The sequence below is a fragment of the Pipistrellus hanaki genome (genome assembly GCF_964339955.1).
Source record: "Pipistrellus hanaki genome assembly, chromosome: 1".
Lineage (NCBI taxonomy): Eukaryota > Metazoa > Chordata > Mammalia > Chiroptera > Vespertilionidae > Pipistrellus > Pipistrellus hanaki.
The window spans coordinates 99,518,682-99,535,672 of NC_140503.1; the positions used below are offsets into that span (position 1 = coordinate 99,518,682).

The following is a 16,991-nucleotide window of genomic DNA, read 5'->3' on the forward strand; positions in this document are numbered from 1 at the left end:
ACAAAGGGAAACTTCAATCCTCCCACTCATATTTCTCCAAGATAAAAGCTGACTCTTTAGATTGGCCTATGCATCCCTAGATAACCTGGCCCCTCGCAATTATTTTTTTATAAAAAATTTTAAATTTATTTCAGAGAGGAAGGAGGAGAGAAAGAACAATAGAAACATCAATGATGAGAAAGAATCATTGATCAGCTGCTTCCTACATGCGCCACCCCCAACCCCCCACTGGGAATTAAGCCTGCAACCTGGTCATGTGCCCTGACCAGGAATAGAATCACGATCTCCTGTTCATAGGTCCTACCCTGGCCCTATCTCCCTCCATAGAATGTAAGTTTCATGAGAGTCAGGACTTTCTTTTGTTGACCGCCGTACTCCTGCACATAGGATAGTGTTTGGCACATAGTTGGTACTCAATTACAGTTTATTGAGTGGGTGGATGGGTATCATAAATGGAAGGACCAGTAGTTGAAGAGCACATGGATGACAAATGTTTCAGGGCTTTCTTCATGATCTGAAATACCTGAGCATGTTTATGTGCTCATGGACAAGGTAGAAAGAGCGAAAGAAAATAAATCTCCTGATGGAGAAGGGGCATGATACTTGGCACTGAGAAGGCAGTAAGAGACAGGATTCAGGGCCTGGGAAAAGCCACTCCTTCCTTGGGCTAAGAGATGCAAAATCAATGGAAGCCCCACAGAAGACTTCTCCCTCTTTTCCCAGCACTCCCCGTAGAGTACTAGTATAAGATTAGATCATCTGAGATCAAGGGAAATGAGAGTGGGCAGAGGCTAAGAAAAAGAAAGAAGATTTTATGAGGAATAGGAGATTGATCCTCCAGAACACATAGCATGGTTTTTAAATAGTGATGGAAGATCACAGTTTGGAACCACATACCCTCTCCCTTTTCTGCTTTGGGATTGCAAGCAAGATCACAATAGGACAGAGAGCTGCTGTGAGGAGGCATGAATCCCAGCCTCCAGGTCCAGAGTCTATGCCTTACCTAATGACCCATTTCTCTTCAGCTGCTTGCCCACCATTACTGAACCCATCTAACCCCAGCTCCTTCCCAAGGTCTAGTTTCCTCATAACTGTAATTCAACCCAGAGTGTCAGAATGGGTTCTTAGAAAGCAGACTCTGAGATGGAGATTAGCATGTAAGAAGTTTATTAGAGATGTTCTAAGTTCAGTGCCAGGAGAAGAAAAGAGAAGGAAATAGGACTGGGCAGAAGGAGAAGATGGACCACAATACAGTCCCAACAAAGGACCTGGATAACCCCATGGGGGGCCAGAATTGGCCTTTCTTACCAAGCACTGATCAGTTGTTGAATGTGGATTTTCTGGGAAGGGGGAATGACACAAAGCAGAGGCAATTCCCAATGAAGACTTCCAACTGAGAGATGTCTTTCTGTTGTACTTCTAGTAGTGAGGGAAGTAAGTCCTTCAGTCATGAAAGGGGATCCCAGCACCATCATAGTAATACATCTTTAGTTAGCCCTTACTCTATACCTGGCCCAAGGTCTCCCTCAACCTCAGTGGCGGTGGGGGATAGCTTAGAAGCTTCAGGAATTTACTTGAGGCACCTGGTACAGGTATTATATGCCTGAATATAAGTCAGAAGCCTTGTGTTCTAATGCTAGGTCAGCTACTAATTCACTGTGTGCAAGTATCTGGTCTCTCTCAGCCTCAGTTTCCCCATCTGCACATGAGGGATAAGCTGAGGACCTTATCCAATAGCTTATGGCTTTATGATGCCTAAAAATCATGGATGGTGAGGAGTGAGGCCTGCCTGTGCCTCAGTCTTGGATCTCAAAAGCCCCACCCATCACCCCAACCCTCTCAGTTTGAGAACTGTCAGGCTCAGGTTTTTATGGCCAGGAGTCACAAGCTGAATAATAAAAATATAAGTTCAGGAGAATCCAAGATGGCTGCTCGGGTAGACACCTAGCCGCAGCCGCACACAACAATTTCAATAAAATACAACTAAAATATAAAATGGACATTACCCAGAACTACAGGAAAGTCAACTGACTGGAAATTCTACAACGAGAAGCAAGGAGAAAACCAGAAGGAAGCACGGAGGAGCTGTAAAAGCCCAAGGTACGGAGACACGCGGCGCGCGCGGAGAAGACGGAGCCGGAGAGGAGGGAGGCCGAGTGCCTGGCGGGCGTTCCCTAGCGGAACGGAGATAAACACTCGGACTGTGCTGGGCCCCCAACTGCTCTGAACCCCCGTTCTAGGCCAGACCCTGGGGACCCAGGCTCACCCATAGGGAGCTGGGCTGTAAGGCGGTACTCGGGGAAGCAGCGAAAGGAGGTCCCAGAGGCGCGCACACAGCGCGCAGAGAAGGGCCGGCCGGCTGTGCCGTAGGACTGCCCTGGCGGGAAGGAGACAGGCTCCAGACTGCTCTGAACGCCACCTCCAACTCCACTTCCAACTGAACTGAACCCCAGTTTCGGGCCCATTGCGGGAGAGCCTACACTGTTTGGTAGCAGGTGAAAATCGAGGGCACCTTTCTCTCAGAGGCGCTTGCAACAAGTACTGAAGGACCCTGAGTCTCAGGAGACGCATAGGGCGGGGCTGACGGAAGCCTAGGCTGTAGGCTCCACCCTGAAACCCCGCCCCATCAGGAAAGCTGCCTGCGAAAATGCCTAAACCAAATAGATCACAAACGAAAGAAATGGAGGACAAAAAGCGACTGGATATAGAGTTCAAAACCACACTTATAGGGTTTTTCAAGAGACTCCTAGAAAAGGCCGATAAAATAAATGAGACCTATGAGGATATGAAAAGGGATCAACAAGAAATGCTAAGGGATCAACAAGAAATAAAGAATACATTGTCTGAAATAAAAAATATTCTACAGAGTCCTAAAAACAGAATAGAAGATCGCAAGAATCAAGTCAAAGATTTGGAACATAAAGAGCCAGAAGACACTCCTCTGCAGAAGCTAGAAGGCAAGAGAATCCAGAAAATTGAAGATAATGTAAGAAACCTCTGGGACAACTTCAAACGATCCAACATCAGAATCATGGGGGTCCCAGAAGATGAGAGAGAGCAAGATATCGAAAACATACTGAAAGAAATAGTGATAGAAAACTTTCCCCACCTGGGGAAAGAATTGGACTTACAAGTCCAGGAAGCACACAGAACTCCAAATAAGAGGAATCCAAAGAGGACCACACCAAGACAAATCATAATTAAGATTCCAAGAGCAAAGGACAAAGAGAGAATATTAAAAGCAGCAAGAGCTAAGCAGGTGGTTACCTATAAAGGAGCACCTATACGATTGTCAGCTGATTTCTCAACAGAAACCATGCAGGCCAGACGGGAATGGCAAGAAATATTCAAGGTGATGAATAGCAAGAACCTACAGCCAAAAATACTCTACCCAGCAAAGCTATCACTCAGAATCGAAGGTCAGATAAAGAGCTTTACTAATAAAAAAAAGCTAAAGGAGTTCATCACCACCAAACCAGAATTATATGAATTGCTGAAGGGGGTTCTTTCAGAAGAGAAAGTAAATAAAGATAAAAATTATGAACAACAAATACGTAACTATCAACAAGTGAATCTAAAAACCAAGGAAATTAAAAAAAAAATCTGATGAACAATATTAACTGTTGAATATAATATTGTAGAATCAGAGGTATGGAAGGGGAGTGAACTGATGATTCTTGGGGAAAAGGGGAGAGGGGAATGTGGGAATAGACTGAACATAAACTGTGCACCTATAGATGAGGACAATGGGGAGTGGGGAAAGGGCAGAGGGTGGGGTGGGAAGGGGGGGGAAAGGAACACTTGTAATAATATGAACAATAAAAATTTATTAAAAAAAATATATATAAGTTCAAGGATAGATTTATAATAGAGTGAGCATTTGAGCTCCTTTCAACTCCATCTACCCTTCTTAGAATGGAGTTTAGCTTTATGGCCACTGGCCCTACACAGAGACATCACTGAATATTTTATGGGCAAAATTCTTGGAGGTCATTTAATTTATTACTGTTTTCTGGCACCATAGGCCACACAGAGACACCCTTATCTCTCAGAGACTTATAAGTGCACATTAGTCATTAGCAGCCTCTGGAAGCTTCAGGGCCCCCCCTTTTTTTTTTTAAATCAATCTTTATTGTTCATATTATTACAAAGGTTCCTCATTTCTTCCCCCCTCCACCAGGTTCCCACCCCACCCTCCACCCCCTCCCCATCCCCCATTGTCCTCATCCATAGGTGCAGTTTATGTTCAGTCTCTTCCTCCCTCCCTTTCCCCGATAGTAAATCCCTTTTCAGATAGTAAATCAGTTACTTAGCATTTTCTCATATCAATAATACCTCCACATGCCCAATGATACATTTCACATAAAAGACATTTCCAAATAGGTCAACCAGCCTCATCCAGGCCCCACCCAAGGCACTCACAGATCAACACCCCAGCCCTATACTAACTCAACACATCCAGATCTAAGCCTTCATCACTTGATTCAGCAGACCCTCAAGTTCCCACAAAAGTTTCCAGCCATGTCTGAGAGGCAGCCGTGGGGCAGGGGCAGGCGAGGAGCAAGCTGTTTCGGGCCTGGCTGCTCCGGGCCTGGCCTCTGTTGCTCTGGTTCGTTCCACAACCAGCTGCTCCGGGTCTGGTCACTGCCGCTCCTGACCTAGTTGCTCTGGACTTGGCTGCTGCTGTTCCGGGCCTGGCTGCACCCGACCAGGCTGCTCTGGGCCCGGCTGCTCCGGGCCCGGCCGCTCCGGGCCTGGTTGCTCCCAGCCTGGCAGCTGCTGCTCCGGGCCTGGCCGCTCCCAGCCCGGGAGCCGCTGCTCCGGGCCTGGCCGCTCCCAGCCTGGCAGCTGCTGCTCCGGGCCTGGCCGCACCCAACCCGGCTGTTCCGGGCCTGGCCGCTCCCAGCCGCTTCAGGGCCTTTTAAAGGCCAGAGGATGAGTGATTTGGAATTCTACTTTTGCCTTAGAAATAATAAGAAATTCTTAAATTACACCCCACTCTATATGCCCACCATCTGCCACCAGATTTACATTTCTCAGGATAGTCCTATGTTCACCTAACTTTGCTGTTCATTATGGGAATTGCTTTTGTTCATGTTTACGCTTTTTTTCCAAGAAGAAGCAGACTTCATTACTTAGCTCAATACTTTTCTCTTTGACTACTCATGACCAGAGTGAAATTAGAAAGAATGTGGTGCCACCACCCACATTTCTGAACTTAATGTACTGTGTAAAGAAGCCGAACATAGTTGGGCCTGATCTTTGGAGTGATAGTCCATGGGAGATAGAAAGGCCCTCATTTATTAGTTAGTCCAGCCACCCTCATTTTACAGATTGGAAAACTGGGACAAAAGAGGATGAGACCCCAGCTTCTTACTAAGTATGAGATCCTTCAGAAGAGAAGGAAGGCTTTCATATCATTGTCTTGCATTTGAAATTACTTTAAAAAAAATAAATATATAACGGAATTTTTAAAAAAAAGATAAAGAACCATTAACAGACCAGAATATTGGGGAATTTCTAGAGATGGAAAGCAAATGGGGGTGTCAAATTCCTATCTTTATGATGAAATAGTTGAACTACAGATTCCCTTCCTCAAACGCAACCTTGGAGACTTTATACACATGAGAGAGAGGTGATGTATCCCAGAACCTAATCCCTGGAGAAACCAGAAGCCACACTGGACCCAGTCCAGATGAATATTGAAGCATAAAGATGGAGAGAGTTGGATATCAAGAGTAAATGAGGCCTAGCCCCAGTGGCTCAGTGGTTAAACATTGACCTATGAACCAGGAGGTCAATTCCAGGTTAGGGTTCATGTCCAGGTTTCAGGCTCAATCCTCGATTGTGCAAGAGGCAGCCGATCAATCACTCTTTCTCATCATTGATGTTTCTGTCTCTCTATCCCTCTCCCTTCCTCTCTGAAATCAATCAAAATATATCTTTCTCTTTCCACTAAAGACTGAGGAATGCATTTTCCTGGCTGAGCTGAAACACTGAGGATGTCTCAAAGGAGCAGAGCAGAGCAGAGTAGGCCAGCGCAGGCCAGAGCAGACTGGCTCAGGATGGAATAGACCAGGCCAGAGCAGAGTGGACAGGCAGCAGGAGCAAAGCAGAGCAGAACAGTCTAGCTGGAGAGGGGCCTGGCCCCAATGTTGCCTCACAGTATGCTGTTTTCACAGTTGTGCTGTATGACAATTGAGCTGTTCCACAGCTGTGCTATATCACAGAGTTGTGTTGTACTGAATAAAATTTTCTTCTTTATTGCACCCCAAAATTGGGGGTTCCTGTTGGTGTTGAATTGGCACCAAGGACCATCAGTTGACAAGAGCTATTAGTGAATATTTCTTAGGAATAAATGAGCCTGTTTATTTCAAAGTGGCTTTGGAGTATAAAAGCCACTACCTGTCTTATTTGCAAAGAAATTGGAAGAGCTTGTGCCCTGGCCTGTCTGGCCCTTACCACTCAACATTGGGGAATAGTTCTACCTCCATCTCCACCAGGGAAGGAATTGCAACAGGGTTTAGCAGCTTTGGGGGTGGGCACTGCCTGCACAAGCAGTGGAGCCTCTCCTGCTCTGAGCCTCAGCTTCCCTCTCTGTATCAGGAGAAGGGTAAGTTAGAGTCTTTATGTGTCCGGTGAGCCACGGAGGACCAGCATCAGCTGAAAGGCAGACAGCCCCAAGTCCCTGGGCTAACTGGTCTGGAGCTCCCCTTCCGGGGGACCCACATGCTGAGAGCTGTGGTCCCCCAGCACCTCCAACACGCTGTCCTTGCATTTGCAGTCCATCTCAGTGCCTTGCAGAGCTGCAGAATTGGAAGGGGTTGGGCTTCAGGAGTCATAAGCCAAAATGTGTTGCATCTTCTCAGAAGGTCAAAACTGAGTGTGGCCTCTGAAAACAAACACACTTGAGTTTGAAGTCCAGCGCTGATTACTTCCTATCTTTGTGCCTGCAGGCATTTGATCAAAACTGTCAGAGTCTTCCTCCTCTGTAAATGGGGATAATAACAGTGCCTAAATCATAAGGTTGTCGTGAGGATTAAATGAGATAATGCAAGTAAAGTGCTGTGTACAGGCTAATTTTTTAGTCAGTGTCCTGTTATAATGTTTAATATGTGGATGTGAATGAATATCTACACTAATAAAACAGAAACATGCAAAATTGACCATCACTCTGCTACGTCCACCAGCCAATCAGGAGTGAGTATGCAAATTAACCCAACAAATATAGCAGTAGCCATGGAGCTACTGTGAGCAGGAGACTTGGGTTGCCCCCAGTGACAGAGGAAGTCAAGCTTCCTGCCTTCCCTGGCCATTGCTGAAGGAGGGATTGGGAGCTTGGGTCACTTGGGGGCATGGCCAGCCTGAAAATTGCCCTCAACCCCTTACCCAGGCTGGCCACACCCCCATAGGGTATGGGTCCCTGCTGGGGGGCTTGGCCAGCCTGCAAACAGCCATCAGCCCCTCACCCATGCTGGCCAGGCACCCCCGTGGGAACCCCCCCTGAAGGGGATGTGGCCAGCTTGAAAATGGCCCTCAGCCTCTCACCCAGGCTGGCCACACCCCCATGGAGTAAGAGTCCCCACTGTTGGGTGTGGCCAGCCTACAAACAGCCATCCACCCATCACCCAGACTGGCCAGGAACCCTAGCGGAGACCCCCACCCTGAAGGGGGTGTGGCCAGCTTGAAAACAGCCCTCAGCCCTCATCCAGGCTGGCTACGTCCCCCCAGCAGGGAGCCTCATCCCATGGGGGTATGGCCAGCCTGCAAACCACCACAGGCCCCTCACCCAGGCCGCCCTATGTCCCAAGGGAACCCCCAACCTGACCTGGGACACCAGCTGGCAAACCAGCCGGCCCCCACCCATGTACCAGGCCTCTGTCTATACTATAATAGTAAAAGGGTAATATGCTAATTATACTGGGAGACCTTCCAGGAGATCTTATGGACAAAGCCATGGTGGCGGGGCCGAGGTAGAGGTGGTTAGAGGCCAAGAGGAGAGGGCAGTTGTGGGTGATAAGGCCAGGATGGGACAGCAGTTGGGGGTAATCAGGCTGGCAGGGGGAGGGGGAAGCTGGGGGTGAGAAGACCAGCAGGAGGGCCAGTTGGGAATGATCAGGACAGCGGGGGCAGGGGAAGTTTGGGGTGAACAGGCCAATGGGGAGGGCAGGTGGGGGCAAGCAGGCCAGCAGGGAGGGCAGTTGGGGGCGAGCATACTGGCAGAGGGGGCAGTTGGGGATAATCAGGCTGGCAGGGGGCATTTGGGGGCAAGCAGGCCAGCAGCTGGGGGCATTTGGGGTATCACAGGCTGGCACGCAGTGTGGTTATGGGCAATCAGGCAGGTGAGCAGTTAGGAGCCAGCAATCCCATATTGGAAGAGGGATGTCCGACTGCCAGTTTAGGCCTTATCCCTGTAAACTGGCAGTAGGACATCCTGCAAGGGGTCCCAGATTAGAGAGGGTGCAGGCCGGGCTGAGAGACACCTCCTCCTCTGTGCATGAATTTCATGCACAGAGCCACTAGTCCTATATAATAAATAGGTAATATGCAAATTGACCATCACTCCAACACACAAGATGGCCACCCCCATGTGGTTAAAGGTGGCTGCCCCCAATGGATACAAGATGGCCACCACAAGATGGCCAGCAGGGGAAGGCAGTTGGGAAGGACTAGGCCTGCAAGGGAGGGCAGTTGGGGTGGACCAGGCCTGTAGGGGTGGGCAGTTGGGGGGGTGGGGGGAGAACCAGGTCTGCAGTGAAGGGCAGTTGGGGGAACCAGGCCAGCAGAGGAAGGCAGTTAGGGGCAATCGGACTAACAGGAGAGGGCACTTGGGGGTGACCACGCCAGCAAGGGAGGGCAGTGAGGGGTGATGGGGCCAGCAGGGAAGGGCAGTTGGGGTGACCAGGCCTGCAGGGAGGATAGTTAGGAGTGACCAGGTTGGCAGGGGAGGGCAGTTAGGGTCAATTGGGCCACCAGGAGAACAGTTAGGTGTAGATCAGGCTGGCAGGGGAGTGGTTAGTGGGTGATCAGGCTGGCAGGCAGAAGTGGTTAGGGGCAATCATGCAGGCAGGCAAGTGAGCGGTTGGGAGACAGCAGTCCTGGATTGTGAGAGGGATGTCCCAGATTGGGACACCCTCCCCCCCCCGCCCCCCCCTCTGTGCACAGGGGTCCCTCAGCCCAACCTGAACCCTCTTCAACCCAGGAGCTGTCAGGGGATGTCCTACTGATGGGTTAGGCCCACTCCCCATGGTTATCTGCTTTCTACGGGGCTTAGGGCTTCGCCACAGCCCTGGAGACGAAACCCCCATGCCCTGCTGTCCGCTCTCTGTCTCTGTCTGCTGGGCCTGGGGCTTCCTCACTGCCGCCCTGCAAACGAAGCCCCCATTCTCTGCTTCCATGCTCTGTCTGCTGGGCCTGGGGGCTTTGCTCCTGCTGCCCTGCGAATGAGGCCCTGCCCTGCCCTTGACCGGAATTGAACCTGGGACCCTTCAGTCCACAGGCCAACGCTCTTTCCATTGAGCCAAACCGGTTTCGGCAAGATTCTTCTTTTTTTTACTGCTGCATAGAATTCCACAGTACAAATGTACCATAGCTTTTTAATCCACTTATCCATTGATGGGCACTTGGGCTGGGCCTGGGGGCTTCCCCGCCATTGCCGCACTGAGGAAGCCCCCATTCCCTGCTGTCTGCACTCTGTCTCTGTCTACCAGGCCTGGGGGCTTCACCACTGCTGCCTTATGAACAAAGCCCCCATGCCCCGCTATCTGTTCCATGCTTCCATGTCTCTGTATCCACTATGTCAGTTTATTTTGTTACTTAAATTTCACATATGAGTGAGATCATGTGATACATGTCTTTCTCTGATTGACTTATTTCACTTAGCATGACACTCTCTAGGTTCCTCCATGCTGTCTCAAAGGGCAAGATATTCTTCTTAAAAAAAAAAAAATATATATATATATATATATATATATATATATATATATATATATATATTATATATATATATTCTTGATTTTTTACAGAGAGGAAGAGAGAGTGATAGAGAGTCAGAAATATCGATGAGAGAGAAGCCCCCATTCCCTGCCTCCATGCTCTGTCTGCTGGGCCTGGGGGCTTCCCTGCCACTGCCACACTGAGGAAGCCCCCATTCCCTGCTGTGGATCAGCCGCCTCTTGCACAGCCCCTACTGGGGATGTGCCTGCAACCAAGATACATGCCCTTGACGGGAATCGAACCTGGGACCCTTCAGTCCACAGGCCGATGCTCTATCCACTGAGCCAAACCAGTTTCGGTGAGATTCTTCTTTTTTACTGCTGATTCTTCTTTTTTACAGTACAAATGTAGCATAGCTTTTTTTTATCCACTTATCCATTGATGGGCACTTGGGCTGTTTTCAGATCTTAGCTATTGTAAATTGTGCTGCTATGAGCATAGGGGTGCATACATTCTTTCTGATTAGCATTTTAGGTTTCTTGGTATATATTCTTAGAAGTGGGATCACTGGGTCAAATGGCAGTTCCATATTTAATTTTTTGAGGAAACTCCATACTGTTTTTCATAATGGCTGTACCAGTCTGCATTCCCACCAGCAGTGTACTAGGGTTCTCTTTTCTCCACATCCTCGCTAGCACTTGTCATTTGTTGATTTGTTGATGGTAGCCATTGTGACAGGTGTGAGATGATACCTCATTATCTTTTTTTTTAAATATATTTTATTGACTTTTTACAGAGAGGAAGGGAGAGAGATAGAGAGCTAGAAACGTCGATGAGAGAGAAACATCGACCAGCTGCCTCTTGCACACCCCCTACTGGAGATGTGCCCGCAACCAATGTACATGCCCTTGACCGGAATCGAACCTGGGACCTTTTAGTCCGCAGACCGACGCTCTACCACTGAGCCAAACCGGTTTCGGCTCATTATCTTTTTTTGTAAAATGTATTTTTATTGATTCAGAGAGGAAGGGAGAGGGAGAGAGAGACAGAAACATCAATGATGGGAGAGAATCATTAATTGGCTGCCTCCTGCATGTCCCCTACCCACAACCAGGCATATGTCCTTGACCGGAATTGAACCCAGGACCCTTCAGTCCGCAGGCTGACACTATCCACTGAGTAAAACCAACTAGTACTCATTATTATTTTAATTTGCATCTCTCTGATGATCAGTGACTTTGAGCATTTTTTCATATGTCTCATGGCCATCTTAATGTCCTCTTTGGAGAAGTGTCTATTTAGATCTTTTACTCATGTTTTAATTGGATTGTTTGTCTTCCTTTTGTTAAGTTGTATGAGTTCCTTATATATTTTGGATATTAACCCTTTATCAGATGTAACATTGCTAAATATGTTCTCCCACACAATGGGTTCCCTTTCCATTTTGTTGATGGTTTCTTTTGCTGTGCAGAGCTTTTTATTTATTTTACTTTTTTAAAATATATTTTTATTGATTTCAGAGAGGAAAGGACAATGAGAGAGAGACAGAAACATCAATGATGAGAGAGAATCATTGATTGGCTGTCTTCTGCATGCCCCTACTGGAAATCAAGCTTGCAACTGGGCATGTACCCTTGACTGGAATCAACCCAGCATCCTTCAGTTCCCAGGCTGGCACTCTTAAGCATTGAACCAAACCAGCTGGGTCCAGAAGCTTTTTATTTTGATGTATTCCCATTTGTTTATTTTCTCCTTAATTTCTTTTGCCCTAGAAGCTGTATTGCTATGAGAGATGTCTAAGATTTTGCTGCCTATGGTTTCTTCTAAGATTTTTATGGTTTCATGACTTACATTTAAGTCTTTTATCCATTTTGAGTTTATTATTGTGAATGGTGTAAGTTGGTGGTCTAGTTTCATTTTTTTTTTTTTTTTGCATGTATCTGTCCAATTTTCCCAACATCATTTATTGAAGAGACTGTCTTGACTCCATTGTATGCTCTTGCCTCCTTTGTCAAATATTAATTGAGCATAATGGCTTGGGTTAATTTCTGGGATCTCTGTTATGTTCCATTGTTCTATATGCCTGTTCTTGAGTCAGTACCAGGCTGTTTTTATTATTATTATTATTATTATTATTATTATTATTATTATTATGGTGGCTTTGTAGTATAACTTGAAATCTGGTATTGTGAGTCCTCCAACTTTGTTTATCTTTTTCAAGATTGCTGCAGCTATTCAGAGTCTTTTTAAATTCCATATAAATCTTTGGAGTATTTGTTCTATTGTAGTTCTGTGAAATATGTCATTGGCATTTTAATGGAATTGCATTGAATCTGTAGATTGCCTTAGGTAGTATGGAAATTGTAATGATGTTGATTCTACCAATACATGAACATGGTTTATTCTTCCACTTGTTTATACATTCTCCTATCTCTTTTTTCTATGTCCTATAGTTTTCAGAGTATATGTGTTTTTGCCTCTTTGGTTAAGTTTGTTCCTAAGTATTTTTTTTAATCTTTTTAAAAAATATATTTTATTGATTTTTTTACAGAGAGGAAGAGAGAGGGATAGAGAGTTAGAAACATCAATGAGAGAGAATCATCGATCAGCTGCCTCTTGCACACCCTCTACTGGGGATATGCCCGCAACCAAGGTACATGCCCTTGACCGGAATCGAACCTGGGACCTTTCAGTCCGCAGGCTGACGTTCTATCCACTGAGCCAAACCAGTTTCAGCTGTTCCTAAGTATTTTTACTTTGGTGGTTGTTGTTGTTGAAATGGTAAATGGGATTGTTTGTTTAGTTTCTCTTTCTGAGAATTCATTATTGGTGTATATAAAAGCCATAGATATTAGGGTGTTGATTTTGTATCCTGTTACATTACCAAATGCATTTATTAAATCTAGTAGATTTTGGTGGTCTTTAGGGTTTTCTATTTACAATATCCTGTCATCTGTGAATGATAAGAGGTATATTTCCTCCTTTCAAATTTTGATGCCTTTTATTTCTTCTTCTTGTCTGATCATTATGGCTGGTACTCCAGTACCAAGTTGAATAAGAGTGGCAAAATAGGACATACTTGTTTTGTTCCTGTTCTTAGGGGAAATATTTTAGTTTTTGCACATTGAGTATGATGTTGGCTATAGGTTTGTTATATATGGCCTTTAATTCATTGAAATATACTCCCTCTATTCCCACTTTGCTGAGAGTTTTTATCAAAAAATGTGTGTTGCATTTTGTCAAATGCTTTGTCTGTGTCTATTGACATTATCATGTGATTTTTGTCTTTCAATTTGTTTCTGTGGTGTATCATGTTTATTGATTTGTGGATATTGTACCACCATTGCACTCCTGGAATAAATCCCCATTGGTCATGGTGTATGACCTTTTTAATATATTCCTGGATGCGATTTGCTTAGTATTTTGTTGAGGATTTTAGCATGTATGTTAATCAGGAGTATTAATTATAATTCTATTTCTTTGTAGTGTCTTTATCTGATTTTGGAATTAGGGTAATGCTGGCCTCATAAAAAGAGCTTGTAAGTGTTCCTTCCTCTGATATATTTTTTTTAAATAATTTGAGGAATATAGGTGTTAGTTCTTCTTTGAATGTTTAGTAAAACTCCCCTGTGAAACCATCTGGACCCAAGCTTTTGTTTGCTGGGAGTTTTTTTTATTATTGCTTCTACATCATTAGTTGTTATTGGCCTATTCAGATTTTTCTGATTCTTTCTGATTACATTTTGGGAGATAGTATTTTTCTAGGAATTTTTTCCATTTTATCCTCATTGTCCAGCATATTCATAGTATTTTCTTACAATCCTTTGTATTTTTGTGGTGTCAGTGGTAAATTCTCTACTTTCATTTCTGATTTGTTTGCATCCTCTCTCTTTGTTTCTTGAGTCTGGCTAATGGTTCAGCAATCTTATTTATCCTTTCTTTGTTTCATTGATATTTTGTTGTTGTTGTTGTTGTGGTTGTTGTTTTTGTCTCTAGGTCATTTATTTCTGCTCTAATATTTATTATTTCCTTTCTTCTACTTACTCTGGGCTGTTCTTGTCGTTCTCTCTCTAGTTCTTTAACTTGTAGGTTAAATGTTTTATTGTTGATTTTTCTTGTTTTGTTTTGTTCAGTATGCCTGTAGTACTATGAACTTCCCTCTCAGAACTGCTTTTGCTGTGTCCCAGAGATTTGGGGTTGTTATGTGTTCATTTTCATTTGTTTCCAGGAAGTTTTTTTTTATTTCTTTCTTGATCTCATTGGTAATCTATTCATTGTTTTATAACATGCTACTTAGTCTCCAGGTGTTTGAATGTTTTGGGGTATTTTTACTGTATTTGATTTCTAATTTCATAATACTGTGACCTGAAAAGATGCTTTATATTATTTAAATCTTCTTGAATTTGTAGAGACTTAGCTTATGTCCTTGAATTTATAGAGACATTGCTTATACTGTACCATGTGCAATTAAGAAGAATGTGTATTCCATAGCTTTGAGGTGAAATGTTCTGAAGATGTCATTTAGTTTCATCTGATCTAGTGTGTCATTTAGGATTCCTATTTTCTGGTTTATTTGTTTGTTTGTTTGTTTGTTTGTTTATTTATTTATTTATTTTTGTCTAGAAGATTTATGCAGTGATGTCAGTGGGATATTAAAGTTCCCTACTATTATTGTATTGCTGTCGATCTCTCCCTTGATATCTTCCAGACATTTTCTTACATATTTGGATGCTCCTGTATTGGGTGCATATATGTTTACCATAGTATAGCCTCTTGTTGTATCAATCCCTTTAGCATTATAAAGTGGCCTTCATTTTCTCTTTTTATGGCCTTCATTTTGATATGAGTGTCTGGAGGAGAAAGGTTAGCACTGTGGGTTTGTAGAGGAAAAAATGTTCTACTGCCAGACTTGGAAACGAGATTGCTTTCCATAAATCTCCCAGAGATGGTTTATTTATTTATTTTTTATATTATTTTTTAAAATAAATCTTTCTTGTTCATATTATTACAAATGTTCCTCATTTTTCCCCCTCCATTGCTCCCCTCCACCAGGTTTCCACCTCACCCTCTGCCCTTTCCCCACCCCCCATTGTCCTCAACCATAGGTGCACAGTTTATGTTCAGTCTCTACCCACACACCCCATTCCCCTTTTCCCCGAGAATCGTCAGTTCACTCCCCTTCCATACCTCTGATTCTATTATATTCACCAGTTAATAATGTTCATCAGATTTTTTTTTAATTCCCTTGGTTTTTAGATTCACTTGTTGATAGTTATGTATTTGTTGTTCATAATTTTTATCTTTATTTTCTTCCTCTTCCTAAAGAACCCCCTTCAGCAATTCATATAATTCTGGTTTGGCGGTGATGAACTCCTTTAGCTTTTTTTTATTATTATTATTAGTGAAGCTCTTTATCTGGCCTTTGAGTCTGAGTGATAGCTTTCCTGGGTAGAGTATTTTTGGCTGTAGGTTCTTACTATTCATCACCTTGAATATTTCTTGCCATTCCCGTGTGGCCTGCATGGTTTCTGTTGAGAAATCAGCTGATAATCGTATGGGTGCTCCTTTATATGTAACTACCTGCTTTTCTGGTGCTGCTTTTAATATTCTCTCTTTGTCTTTTGCTCTTAGAATTTTAATTATGATTTGTCTTGGTGTGGTCCTCTTTGGATTCCTTTTGTTTGGGGTTCTGTGCACTTCTTGGACTTGTAAGTCTAATTCTTTCACCAGGTGGGGGAAGTTTTCTGTCACTATTTCTTCCAATAAGTTTTTGGTATCTTGCTCTCTCTTCTTCTGGGACCCCCATAATTCTGATGTTGGTTTGCTTGAAGTTGTCCCAGAGGTTTCTTACACTATCTTCAACTTTCTGGATTCTCTTGTCTTCTTGCTTCTGTGGAGGAGTGTCCTCTGGCTCTTTGTGTTCCAAGTCTTTGACTTGATTCTTGCATTCCTCTAGCTTGCTATTGGGTGTCTGTATAATATTTTTTATTTCAGTCAGTGTATGTTTAATTTCTAGTTGGTCCTTTTCCATGTCCTTTTCCATGCCTGTCACACTGGGGTCCCCGAAGAGATCAAGGTAATCATCCTGGGTCTGAAAGAGCTCTCCATTCTCCAGCAGGATCTTCTTGGCATTGGCGTGTTCCTTCTCCCCGTCAATGCCTGCCAAATACATAGCAGCAGCTACAGGAAGGTAGAAGGAGTAGAAAGCTGTCTTATACTTGACAATAGATTTGTACCTCTTTTCAGTGAATCTGCCAAGATCCATGCTGCCCTGCGGGGCTGTGATGAGGTCCAGGGTCTGTCCAATCTCAGTCTGATAGGAAGTCTGCAGGAAGAGCTCCATCCGGTTCAGGTAGTAGGGCTGCTCGCGGCAGTAGAGCTTCAGCAGTCGGTAGATGCATGCTTCCAGGAGAAGAGCATCATTCACGGCATCCAAGCCAATGCCTGGCTTCTTATACCAGCAGGCCTGCCCCCATTGGGTGAGGGATGCATCCATAATGTCGTCTGACACCAGGAAGAAAGCTTGGAGCAGCTCCACACACCAGACCACAGTCATGGCCCGCTGGAGACTATCAGCGTCCTGCTTGCTTGGTTCTACCAGATCCTGGAAAGTTACCAGCACCGTCATACCCCGTTGGTACTTCCCTCCAATGACATTGTACTCCAGGACCTCCTTAAGCCGGGCAATAGCATCTCCTGTTTCTGGGTGCCCCAGCTCATCCTCAGTCAGCACCTTGACAATCTGGGAGAAGTGCTGGATGAAATTCTGCTTGTTTTGGTCATAAACATCCAATTTCTGGTCTCCGTTCATTCTGAGGGAGGAATAAAGTACCCTGTTCCAGGATGCCAGTTCCCAGCAGACTTTTTTGTGTGAGCACTCCTCCCACTCTAGACTCAGGTTTCCCTATAATGCACTGTCTTAGCATCTGATCTGTCTACTTTTAGCACAGATCAAAATTATAATTAAGGAATTATATCATTATTGTTCAATCTCAATGTTCTCCACTACAATATAAGGTATTCACCATTGTACACCCTTGCACAGAGTAGGCACT

The 16,991-nt window shown here is 44.6% G+C and overlaps 1 protein-coding gene across 1 annotated transcript; it reads right to left on the bottom strand.

Moving 5' to 3' along the window:
- Positions 1–6,693: 6,693 nt before the first annotated feature.
- LOC311612282 (farnesyl pyrophosphate synthase-like) lies at positions 6,694–16,783 on the bottom strand (the record flags this gene model as incomplete). Its single annotated transcript, XM_084865131.1, has 2 exons — positions 15,883–16,783; positions 6,694–6,806 (listed from the first exon to the last, which is right to left on the bottom strand). Exons 1-2 carry the CDS (start codon positions 16,745–16,747, stop codon positions 6,694–6,696), a joined length of 978 nt encoding a protein of 325 aa, XP_084721257.1. The 5' UTR covers positions 16,748–16,783.
- Positions 16,784–16,991: the final 208 nt, after the last annotated feature.